Raw genomic sequence first — 13,256 nt, 5'->3', positions numbered from 1 at the left:
CTCAACACTTACTGGGAGATGCTGGTCCTGGTCTCACTTGTTTTTCCTGAAATCACTCAAACTAACCAGCATTCAATGCCCCCATGTCTTTATTGATGGCATTCTATAACCAGTATTTCTTTTGCAACTAGATACAGTATTATAGGTATAGCAATGTAACAAAGAATTTGGGCTTCCTTTTGGGTCAGCAAAAGCCTGAGTTTCATCTTAGCTTAGCTTTTTTTTTTTTTTTTTTGGGTAATATTGGGCAAACTATGTAACCTTTCTAGATCTTGATTTCCTTATTTGCAAAATAAAGCAATGAGTCCCATCTTTCAAGGCTGTGTGAAAGTGAAATGTGACTAGGAATCTCAGAGTGTCTGTCACAGTGCCCAGAGCAACGCACAGAATTAACTGCAGTTTTGTTATTTCTCATTCAACATCTATAAATATATGGAAGAAAAATGACACATCCTCAAGTGGTTGTCAAATTAATCATTTTTCTTTCCTTTTAATAGGATAACTTCACTTGCATATTTACCGTGTGTTTTGGTTTTAGGAAGGTGTTTCGTGAGTATCACAAGTTATGGTAGAGACAAAATGGAGAGATATTTGTTGGATAATTGTGGAATTAAGGAGATTCACTTTTAGCTTAAAAATACTTTGCAAAGAATGGACTGATGAGCAGTTCCTAGTGATATGCCATAAGGCTTTCTATCAGTTCCCATTTGGTTTCACATTCTTACCAACAATTTGAATAAATAGACATGAGATATATTTATCAAACCTGAATATGAAAAAAAAAATTGGGAGTGATAGCTTATTCAACACATAGCTGAATTAAAATTCAAAATTATTTTGATAGACTTCAATGTCCCAAAATTAAAATTTAAAAGACTTAAATTTATTTATGAGGAAGAAGATTTCAGTTTGGCTTAGGAAGGAATTTTAAAGACCTCATCACATTGAGCTTCTTGAAATAGAAGAAAGTCTGTCTGAAAGTTTTTAGCAAAATCTGGGTAAGAAGCACAAGGGAGAGAGGGAAGCCTGCATTTAATGAGTGACGTGAGCACAGGGCCTTATCTCCCAAACTGTCACAATGCCTGGGAAAGCCTGCCTGCCTCCCAAAGCCCCGGGACCTTTGGACATCTTCAAGGGGCTGAGCCTGTGTGACTTCTCTGTTCAGTTCTCCTGGTTTACACAACCTTTGCACAGCACGAATCACACTTCACCATTTACTGAGAATCTATCCTGTGCTTAGTGATTTTATATACATTATCTTAAGTGTTCCAATAACCACGTGAAATTGATTCAATTATCTAATTTTATAGATGAAGAAATATGAAGCTGAAAATCAATTTATATCGCTTACTCACTCTGGGACCCACAGTGAGAAAGTAACAGAAGTTGCACTCATACCCGGACAGCACAATAGAACCACCCTCTTCCCACTAACTCACAGTGCTTCTCTACCATCTCTCATACAGTTTAAAAAAAATTTTTTTTTTAGTTATAGATGGACACAATACCTTTATTTATTTATTTACTTTTATGTGGTGCTGAGGATTGAACCTAGTGTCTCACACATGCTAGGCAAGTGTTCTACCACTGAGCTACACCTACAGCCCCTCACATGGTTTAAATAAATAATTGATAATACCAATTAGCATTGTTCATTAATTAAATATTTACTGAGCATCTATTATATAGCTGGCACAATGCAAGAAACCAGACATAAAGCCATGAACAAAGTAGAAAAATTTCTAGTCTAAGGAGATAGGAAAAAAAAAAAAAAAGCAAGTGCGGAGTTTTGAACTAAGATATGATCAAGAGAAGTCAGGCCCTGTGGTACGACCTGGGGAAGAAGGTCTTAGGCAGAGGGAACAACAAGTACAGAGGTGGTGTGGAGAAAACTAGCTCAGCATGTTCAGCAAACAGAATGAAGATCTGTGTGGCTGGATCACAGCCAGAGAGATGGGAGAGCAGCATGAAGTTAGGTGGGAGAAGTAGACGGGAGCAAATACGCAAGGTCTTGAGCCACTATGGAGGCTCAGCAGAGTGGGTGACTTTCATAAGAGATCACTCACGCTGATCCATTATGGGGGGGCTGGGATAAATGGAGGAACTTTGGATTGAGCTGAGGGGAGTGAAAGGAGGAGAGGGGGCAAGGAAGTAGGAAAAATGGTGGAATGAGATGGACATTATTACCCTAGGTACATGTATGATTGCACAGATGGTGTGACTCTACATCGTGTATAACCAGAGAAATGAAATGTTGTGCTCCATTTGTGGACAAGGAATCAAAATGCATTTTGCTGTCATGTATAACTAATTAAAACAAATGAAAAATAAAAGAGAGACCATTCTGGCTGCAGGCAGAGAATGGATTATACACATGCCTGTGGAAGGCTGGCTATGAGGTGGTGGCAGGTGAAATGTCAAAGACAGATCAAACTCAGGATGTATCATCAAGCTAATGAGACTTGCTGATGGTAAAGATGGTTGGGAGTTTGAGGAAAGCCCAAGGATGATCCCTAGGTTGTTGACTTGAGTGCCTGGGAAGACATGAAGATTTTGGCTAAGGTTGGGAGGATGGTTGAGTTGGATGAGCAGGGAAAACACTGGGTGCTATGTCAACTGGGGAACAGAATTCTAGCTAGGTTTGAGATGCTTTTTAGACATTATTAAACCTTAACTTTGTGAAGGCAAGGGCTTTGCCTGTCTTGTTCTTTTTCTGTACCATACTGCACATTTAGTACTTAAGCATTTAGTACATAAGTTGTTAATGGGGGGAAAAAAAACAAACACCCAGGGGAAATACTGAGAAGGCAACTGGATTTATGCATGTTTAAGTCTTTTGGGAGATACAGATCCTTGGCAAAATGTAAATACATTCCTCCTTGGTTCTTACATGTGCAGACAGTGGCTTTTCAAAGAGCTGAATCCAACATCCTAATAGGGTTAGCTACTGCAGTCTTGGAAAGAGGCTCCAAAACTCCAGTATCTGACTGAAGTTTACCCAGTCTTTCCCATGGTGTTCAGGGTCATTTAAGTGACCCAATGGCCCAGGAGATGGGCCTTGGGGAGCTGCTATACTATTTCTCTGAGTCATGTTTAGCATTTCTGATAATAATAATGATGATCATAGTAGTAATAATATTGTTCACATATGTCAAAATCCTTACGTATTTGCCAATTTCCACCGGATCCATTCTTATTCCGACCAGTCTCAGGATTGCAATGTTAACTTGATGAGTGCTTTAAACAGAATAAAATGTGCTTCCAATAAATCCTCCCCATTTCAAGAACCAGTCTCTTAATTCCAAGGCAGTGCTACATTTTCAACATCAGAAAGGGACTTCAAGGGCTGAAGTCAAAAAGGAAGTCAACAGCATTACACAGGTTGAATTCCTCAAGAATTCCAGGACTCTGGTGTGGAGTCTTGCTGTGAAGAAAATTATTTCATTCAGGGTAAGAGAACCAAGTTCAGGCAGAAGACCCTTCAGCTCTTGATTGAATATCAATGAGCAGTTGGATCTGGAAGTCAGAATATCTGACTGAAATCCTCACTCGGAAACCATAGATTATTACTTCATCTCTCTGTGCCTCAACCACCTGTTAAGTGGTGGTTGGTGATTATCATCATAGCAAAATTATAATGGAATTTGATATCATTGGTTATTTTGAAAATGCAGCTATTTTAGTTTCTTTTTTTGTGACTAACATTGAACCCTCACTGTGCCTTTGGTCTCTGCTAAGTGCTTTAAATGTCATGTCTCTGACTACTCATATAAAATGTCTGAGGTAGGCACTATTATTACTCTCATGTAAAGATGAGAGATTAGGAAACTGGCGCCAGGTTAGACGGCTGGGAAAGGGGATTAGTACCCAGGCAGCCTTACTCCAGAGTTGTACCCTGTATGATGAGGTGCCATCGTGCTTCTCTTATTTCTCACCTGCCATTTGCTGAGTGTTATTGTAAATGAGGGGAGTCCAGGGGTGCAGAGTGCCACGAACCATGAAACATGATTTACTGTCAATCAGCTTCAACTAAGCTTGCTCTTAGAATGCTTCACTGCAAGACTGAGCCTCTGTGGAGTAACTGCATATTGGATTTTCTTTTTCTTTCTTTCTTTTCTTTTTTTTTTTTTTTTGAGATGGGGAACAAGGTCTTGCTATGTTGCCCAGGCTGGTCTCAAATTCCTGGACTCAAGAGATGCTCCTGCTTCAGTCTCCCCAGTGCTGGGACTACAGGCATGTGCCACCACTCCTGGCCAAGCCTACTGGGTTTTCTAGTGTAGAAACTCTGGAGTGAAATGTCTGTTAACCTAGGCATATGCAGTGAAGTGGTCTAGGGAAAGGATGCAACATCTGCTCTCAGAGGTGCACCTCTGGGGACACAAGCTTTTGTGAAGGAGAAATGAGATCTTCCAGGGTGAGCTGAGATTTCTCTTCCCCTGGGACCTTTATTTGCACTTTACCCCATGAGCTCCTGTTGAAGGAAGAAAGTCTAAACAGCTGCCGTAACAGATGATTTGCTGGGCTGTCTGCTTTTATAAAAAGGGAAGAAAGCTTTGATAGGAAACTCTTCTTAACACAGTTCAATATACAAATTCAGAACTATTATTTTTTCCAAAACATTTCAAGTGAAGGAACGTATTTGGACATGAGGACACTGTCCCTGTCCAGACCACTATAATATGCTCTGCTTTCTGCCTTCTGTGCAGAAATGGTCTTTCCTGAGTGATGACCAGGCAGACTCCTAGATGCTGCAATGTGCCAAACCGGTCATCATCAATTGGGAAGTATATACGGGAGGGATTCTGGCGGGAAGGACCCAGTTTAAATGGCTTTTCTCTGGCCAGATGATTTACTTATTCTTACTGTTCTTTCCCGGGGAGCTAAGCTTCATCCTGGCATTCTTTATGGATGGAGTGGCCTTTAAACTGCTGAACCAACATCTGGTGAAACCTACCAGATGGCAGGAACGAGCAACAAGTGAGCGTGGCTTTGGGCTGCCTGCGTCTGTGAGGCTGGCGGAAGCAGCTTGATTAATGTTCCCGCCAACTGCCCATAACAGGGGTGGGGAACGACCAGCAGGATCCAGAGCCACAGGCCTGAAGAGGCTTCTGGGGTTCCCATGTTGCTGTGGGTGGACCTCAATCTCAGGCTCACAACCTGCCCTTGCACCAGCTGGTCTGAAAGAGGAGCCTACACAAATGGTTTTGCCAAGAACCACTTGACTGTCCTCTCAAGGCATAGGAAAAAGTGAACTTGCTAATGGCCTCTTGAAGCTGAAAAAAAGTCAACTATCTGTGACTTAGAAGAGTACCTGGCAGTGGTGTAGGCCGTGACAGGTGATGGGGCCAAAGAGTCACTTTGGTGACAGATCCTAAGGACCAGCTGTAGATGCAGAAAATGAAAAGTTCCAACCCCAAAGATCCTAAGGCAGTCACAACAGGGAAGAGGCTATCTGAAGGGGGCACGAGGCTTGAAGACTGGAGACTCGGAACTGTGGCCCCCGAATCCTCTCCTTGAGAAAAAGAGGCAAGCAAGCGAGGGGGTGAACTTCAGTCTCTAGCTGCCTCTTATCTCTTCTCGGCTGCCTGTGAGCTCTTTGGTCAAAAAGACACAGGCAAAAATAAATGCCTCTCTGTTTCTTCTAGAAAAGATAAAAGGCTCTGGAATTTATTGTCAGAGGAATTTTTAAAAAGTAAGATCAAAAGGAGGGCGGGCTAGAGGTAGAGGCTGGATAGAGGAAGGAAAAGGAGGCGGGAAAGAACAAGATGCTTTGAGACTGTCAAAGCAAGATACTTCGTGGGTGGGCAGAAGAGAGGTTGCTCAACTAGAGGGAGAGAGAACACTGGCTCCTTGGAGCCTCAGGTCAAGAATACAGCTAGAGAGAGATGGGTTCAGGTTAAGAGGGTTCAGGAAGACCGGTCTCCCACACCAAGCAACCCAGGACTGGGCCTGCCCCCAGCACAGATTTTGACTCCCACCTGCTTGAGAACTGCCCCCTCCCATGGGTCTCTGTTTATTTTCAAGGAGAAAGAGAGACCGCCTGTAAGAAGCATCTCTAAGGCATACCGCAGTCTTGGAAGGCAGGAGAAGGGGACAGAGAGAAACACTGCTTCCAAGCCACCGTCCAAACTGATTTTTAATGATTTCTTTCCTGGCCTTCCTTAATGTCAGCTAAACCTTTTCAATTATTTCATGGTCATACCTTGAACTGCATTTTAGCTTTACTTTTCTAAGAACAAACATTATACAACCTGCCCCCAAAGCATCAGGAATTCTCTTCCTATTCCCCTCTTTACAGTTAAGTGGTCATGTGAAGAGGTGGTAGAATGTAGGAAACTCCCAGCTCAGGATCATGTTCTGCTGAAAAGCAAGAGCAAGCTGCCTCCCTAAGCCACCAGTCTTGCTCATGACAAAAATTGGTCGTCTTCCTCTCTCAGTGTTTCCCTTCCCCTTGACCTTCCCGGGGATCCTTCCCACCTCTAAAGGCCCAGCACCAGACGCCAGAGCTCAGCAGGAGTTCTGATCACCCACCTCCACGCCTCAGCTGCACTGTCTGTGCCACTCACAACTGCCCGACTTTCTGCCTTTTTTGGTAGCTATTTGTGTCCGCGCCTGGTAGCTCCTGGCAGCCGCAGACTGTTATTTACTTTCCTGAGAGAACATCCACCACGTTGCTCTCCTTCTAAAAAGTGCAGAATAAACGGGAGCAGAATGACTGAAGGCACAGACAAATGCACACGGGTCTCCCCCGCGTGACCAGCACTCCTGCTCCAGGGCTGATGTTCTCTATAACATTCCAAGGACTAGACATTTTCCCTCCCTTTGAGGAAAGTGCCTTTATTTTGTTTATCCAACTTAACGGACCAGTTGTGGGCTGATGATGTTATCAAGTTCCATTAAATATTTTTAATTTCTTAATTAAAAAAACGTTTGATGCACCAATGAGAAAAAAGAAAAGGTTACAGCCTAGTAGGTTCACAATAAATATGCCTCAAGTGAGTGAATAAATGAATGAGGGAGGGATGGCAGAAGTCTAGGTAGTAGGAAATTGGATAGAAAGAGAAACAGAGGAGTAGGACATGACAGACTGCACAGGGGATTTAGGAAAAAGTAGAAAGAGACACCCAAGTCTAATTAAATTCTACGTCTGCAATCCTAGTTTTATTATAAACTTAAACTTGATCAGTTAACAAGTAGAGAGACTGCTGGGTAAGAAAAGATAGACTGTAGAAGACAGATCTGGACTGTGATAACCACACGGCTACTTGTGACCTGGGACAAGGAACTCGACCTCTCTGAGCTCATTACTTTATTTTAAAACTTTTTTATTTTGAAGTAATTTTAGATTTGCAGAAAGTGTGCAAAAATAGCACACACAAATACACAAATAGTTCCTGTATACTTTTCACCCAGCTTCTCTTAATGTTAAAATCTATCACAAGTATAATACAAGTATGAAAACCAGGAAATCAGAGCTGGGGCTGTGGTTCAGTGGCAGAGCGCTTGGCGAGCATGCATGAGGCCCTGGGTTCAATCCTCAGCACCACATAAAAATAAATAAAATAAAGACATGCTGTCCATTTAAAACTACAAAAAATAAAAATAAAAACATTTTAAAAACAGGAAATCAACACTGATATAGTAATACTAGCTAAACTACAAGCCTTCATAGGTTATTACCAGTTTTTCCATACATGTCTTCTTTCTAGTCCAGGATCAATAGGATTCTACAACACATTAAGTAGTCATATCTCCTTGTTCTCCTCTGGTTTTGACAGTCCCTTGTATTTTTCTTATCTTTTATGACCTTGCCACTTTTTAAAAAAGAGTTGAATGTCCCTGCATTTGGGATATCCTGATGCTTTCATGATTAGATTAAGGTAAGCACTTCTAACAAGAATGCCATGAGAGGGTGTCTCACCCCTCTTAGCGCATCCTGTCAGGGGGCTCAGATGATTATTACTGGCACGTTGACTTTGACCCCTTGGTTGAGGCGGTGTCTGCTGCTGTTTTTCTCCACTGTACTATTTTCCCTTTGTAATTAATAAGTATCTGGTAGAGAGATGCTTTGAGACTATGCAAATATCCTGTCTCTCATCAAATTTATTTTCACCCAATAATTTTAGAGTTCATCAGTGGTTCTTGCCTACAATAATTGTTACTGTCATGTTTTAATGATGATTTCCTGTTTCCCCCTTCATCCTCCATGTATTAATTGGAATTCTTATCTATAGTAAGACCTATGCCCCCTTGATTGATGATTGATTGGTTTGATATTTATTTATATCAGTATGTACTCAGAAATATTTATTTTACTCTATGGGTCAAAATCCAACACTATCATTATTTATTTGCTGTCTAACCCTCACTTTATTTATCTGCAACACAAAGATAAAGTCAACTGTCATAGGATGAAATGAGATTAGAAAATGTGAAAATGTCTAGTCCGGAGAGACCATCTACTAAATAGATGCATGCTCCTTTCTTTTCCCTTCTTTGCAGTGTGGAAAGCCATGATAATTTGGAAGCAAGACCATTCTAAAGAGGTGCAAATCTGAATTTAAAAATTATCTATTAATGTAATACAGCTTTTATACTTTAATGTAGAAAAGATTTTTTTCTTTTTTAAATTGGTGCATTATAATTATACATAATAGTGGGGATTCATTATGCTATATTTATACAGTCACATAACATAATTTGATCAATCTCATTTCCTAATACCATCCTTTCCTCCTCCCTCCCCTAACTGGCTTGCTCTACTCCTACTGATCTCTCTTATATTATTGTCATTACAATTTTAATTAGTTACACACACACACACACACACACACACGAATTTAGCTATCTCAGTGTTGTCTTGTGGAGATCGTTTGGGTTTGGACTATGATGACTTAAGACTGATTTTTAATCAGCATCCCCACAATTTGTATGAAAATAGATCCTTGAGAATACTTGAAAACAGTCTGTTCTTTTAAGTAGTTTAAGTGTTTTCCCAGAAATCTTGTTTACGTTCCGAAGTTGCTTAGCTAAACTATTTTCAGAGATAGTCCAAAGCATGCCCCAACCCAGCTGTGGCTCAGATCATCACCAGCACTGAATTAGTGAAATCACTGATTCATCTTTGATTCCCAAGGTTATGGCAGTGAGTGGAAGAAAGCCAAGTTTACTTTAAAATTAGATTTTAAAAGTTCTGGCAATTTGCTTTAAAGTTCAGGTCAATTTGAGAAAAAAAAAAAAAGACAAGAATAGGGTCCTAAAGTTGTGAGAGTAGATCTGGAAGTTTAAAATAATTCACAAAATGCAGTAAAATACACCAATAAAATCTCTCCATTTACGGGAACTTTCATTTTCCACTCCATTTTTATCGGTAAGGAAAGTCAAGAATGTCAGGAGATTCGTTTTAAAAAACAACTCTGGGGCAGTGCTGTTTGCTGGCGCTCTGTGCACTCCCAGAGTTCTGTCTAATACCCTATTGGGGTGGGTCCTGATGCAGGTGAGAGGCAAGGTACTGCAGTGGTTCAAAACCCAGGCTCTGGGGCCTGATTATTAGGGTTTGAAACTCACAACTGCCACTCACCACCTGTGTAACCTTGAGCAAAAAACTGTCTCTCACACCTAAGTTTCCCCAGTGGTACTGTGGGGCTCACGACAATGTCTGTCATCCAAGGTTGCTGTGAGGCACTGGTAAGTGGTCCAAGTAAAGTGGCTGGTATTACAGCAGGAGATGGGTACCAGCTTCTCCTAGGGATGACAAGTGTCTTTTTGAGGAACACGGCTGGTCTCTCTAGACATGGAACTGATTGTTGGGCTCAGTCTCTCACACTTTCTGCATCCATTGGGCCTACCATTTAAATACCAGAGTCTTCACCAGCAAGCTCTGGAGGCTGTAAAATGAGCTACAAAGTAACAAAGGTTGATGGATCCTAATTAGAATAAGTTATAGTCCACATATGAATAATATTTCAAAATACTCTCCACTGTCATGAACATCTAAAAAGAACAACAACAGGATCCTCTGTTGTTGCTGGTTGTCCTTGCAGCATTAGATAGAATTTACTAACTGACTAAAGTAAGATACTACTCTGTCTGTAGAATTAAACCAATCAATAACCAATAATACCCAGATTAAAATTCTGTGTTTTAATATTCAAGGAAAAACACATTAGGTTTAAAACAAAATACAGAACAGAAAATTCAGTCTATGGCTACACTATGGACAGACAGAGTCCTTTAAGCCTCAAATTGTAGTATGCCCAGCCTCCAGTATGCATGGAAACCCACTTGTCCTCCCTGTCCCTCCTCCTTGCTCCAGGGCCACAGGAATGCCAGCCATTGACTCTTTCCTCTCTGGGAATCCCTAAACCCCATAGAGATGCTCCATCTCAAATGTTCCCAGACTCCAGTCACATCTGTCCTCTTTAGGACTGACTTTTGGCTTGGTCTCAGAGGTTGTGGAATGAGTGACTTTTGGGGCTGAGAATTTTCATGGGCTGCAGAGAGAGGAGTGGGACAAATTTCCCATAGTTTCCCATGTGTGGAACTCCCAGTCGTGTTGGTTTTTAAGTTTCTGCTGAGGGGTCCTGACAGTGGGAAAGGGGGAGTGGGCTAGACAGGTGTGACCAGGGATCCTGTTGCTGAAAATCAAAATTGAGACACCAGTCTTAAAACCTTGGGTGGGACTGGGCAGAGTGGTGTCTAGCGGTTGAAAAATCTGGTTGTCCAAAGGGAGAAGAATTGGCGTCCTCAACAGTGACAGGGAATGGAGATATGAGATCCATCAGACACAAGGGCAGGCAGAGTGCAGTGAAGGGAAGAAGATAGTGTGGTCACCTCACTACCTGGAGAAAAGCAGCAGCCCCCATGGAAGCGGTGGGAGGCAGTTGGAATCAGAGAAGAGATACACTTAAAAACAGCCAAGAGTGGCTTCTTACCTCATTGAATCGCATCACAAGGTCCTCAAGGGCATTGTGCTCTCCACTCTGAGAGGTGAGAATTGACGCCGAGATGGACGCTTTGAGGCACGGCAGGGACCTCTGGCATTCCGGTGTACCCAAGTCCCGGGTTAGGAAGCAAAGGTAGTCCACTGGCAGGACCTTTCGGTAAATATTCTGCTCCTGCTCTGTCAGGATGCTGGCGACTTCCTCTGGGAACTGGATGAGGGGTTGCAGATCGATCAGTTCCTTGCTGATTCCAGCTGAACTTGAAGGGAAGGCATTGGAATTGGCCATAGAGGTACCTGGTTGGCGTTCTGAAATAAAGTGACAGAAGTCACGGTTACACGAGGGATGGTATCCCTGACAACAGACACTTGCTTGAGAGCCATTCAAAACCTTGCAGGTTTTTTAGCCAAATCCTTGATGGGTATACTATCTTGCTTATCTGGAGACCTTTCTGATATTTGTCCTGCTGTCCTCCCACCTCCATGAAGTGGGGATAGGGCATACTTTTCCATTTTTAGAAACACTATTACTCTGGCATATCATTCTTCAACCAGTTCACTATAACACTCTGTAGAGTACCATTTGCTTCTTTATCTTCCTTTGCTAAGGGAAAAGAAGTGAGGGTAGGTGAGGGTACAGACAATTAAAATGGAAATGGAAGGAAAGTCATACATGTAATGTGCTTATTTCATGTAAGCATTAGGTGACCTGGGGACCCCTCTGAACACAAGGTTTAAAGCTTCATGGTATATTCTGCCAATTCTATGCAGTAGGACTACCTATAAAAGTAAGGAAGAAATGGTTAATAAAATGTATTTAAATAAATCAGTCTTATTCCCTGGTCTACAACTGGAAGGGAGAAGGTGGCAGAAAGAAGCAGAAGAGAAAGTGGCAGGTACATTAGATAGAAGTACCAAAGGTAGGAATTCCTAGGCTCAAAACAATTCTCTTAGTCATACATGCTTTCTTTTTATTTTGACACTTTCCCAGTCTGCCTCTTTATTCCTGCCTGTACCACGTTCACTTTTTCACTAATTCATCTACTTAACCATCTATCCATTCATTCAACAAACTTCGAAAAATCTATGATGCGCCCTAGAACAGAGTTTCCCCAAGTATAATCTTCAGAAGACTGGTACTTGGAAGAAAAAACATTTTTGTGGTCATGAAAGTCAGGGATTCATGTCACAGATTCATGTCACACATCTCTTCCTGGAGAAATATGAGGCACACTGGTGCACTGTCACGAGCTCTCATGGGCCCTGTAACAAAGAATTCATTTACAGCAGCTTAACCTAGTGCTCCCCAGAGCCACGCTGCATATAGTATCTACGACATCATTCTGTGTGGTCAGTGTCCTTGAAACCTCTTCAGGAAATATTGCCCTAGAGTCCAAACTGCCCTCCTTCTCCAAACAAAGCAAGCCTTTCCTTCTCTGCAGACCTTCCTGGGAGTCTCCTGCACATGTTATTTGCCCTAAACCTTTCCTACGTCCCTTCCTTTTCTTACAAAACCCTTAACTGCCCCTTGCTAAAATAAAGTCCATCTTTCTTCTGACTACACTGCTACTGGCCACCAACCTGTCATCAGAACTGGATTCTGGGTAATAGTGATGTCCACAGAAGGACTTCCTTGACCTTCAGATCTCCTCAGTATTCCAGGATTCTTTTTCTCTCTCCATTGCAGAAATCTTTGGAAGTATCACTCCAAATCTATGTCTGTCTGTCTCTGTCTCTCTATTTCTCTCTCTCTCTCTCTCTCTCTCTCTCTCTCTCTGAATTACTGAGCTCTGAAGTCCTTCTCCCCCCCTCCCCCCAATTTCCAAAACAAAGCGACCACTATGTTGACAGGACACCTGTGCTGATGTTCTGGGCTCTGATATTTTCCCCTCAACTCATCCTTTCTTAAGCAGCCTAACGGCCTTTGAAACTCTGCACAGGAAGTTCTTGATAGTATTTGCTACTTGATTAAATGAGCTGCTCCCCCTTTTGAGGAATGCTTTCAGTCCGGTAGCAAAAAAAAAAAGCACAAACTCTTTAAAGTTTGAGTGACATTGCTCTCTACTGATGCAAGTTGGACTTGTAAACATGTTTCAAGCAAAACTTGCTGTTTTGTCTTCGCTATAAAATTTGTAGTGTACAAACAAACATTCTCCTTGATTGTGAAAAGCAAATAAGTGAATAAGGAATGTATTCTAAGCATTTTGTCCACATTTTGGACCAAACTACCAAAAATCTACTGCAGCAAAAAGTGGGAACTACCAAAATATATTGGGTTTTCTCTAAGCTCAGATTCCAAAAATGTAAAATAAGG

At 41.8% G+C, this 13,256-nt stretch overlaps 1 protein-coding gene across 5 annotated transcripts in view; it reads right to left on the bottom strand.

Annotated features, from left to right (window-relative positions):
* Positions 1 to 13,256, bottom strand: part of Plce1 (phospholipase C epsilon 1) — a 371,015-nt gene that overhangs the window by 119,790 nt on the left and 237,969 nt on the right. For all 5 annotated transcript variants that reach the window (XM_048801772.1, XM_015500030.2, XM_048801774.1 and 2 more), the window contains one exon: positions 10,935 to 11,251. In XM_048801772.1, the coding sequence (XP_048657729.1) occupies positions 10,935 to 11,251 (317 nt within the window). The remainder of the gene's footprint in view (positions 1 to 10,934; positions 11,252 to 13,256) is intronic.

The sequence above is a fragment of the Marmota marmota genome, unplaced genomic scaffold (genome assembly GCF_001458135.2).
Source record: "Marmota marmota marmota unplaced genomic scaffold, marMar, whole genome shotgun sequence".
Classification (NCBI taxonomy): domain Eukaryota; kingdom Metazoa; phylum Chordata; class Mammalia; order Rodentia; family Sciuridae; genus Marmota; species Marmota marmota.
Note: the sequence above shows the minus strand (reverse complement) of the source record. Positions and strands in the feature narration are given on the sequence as shown.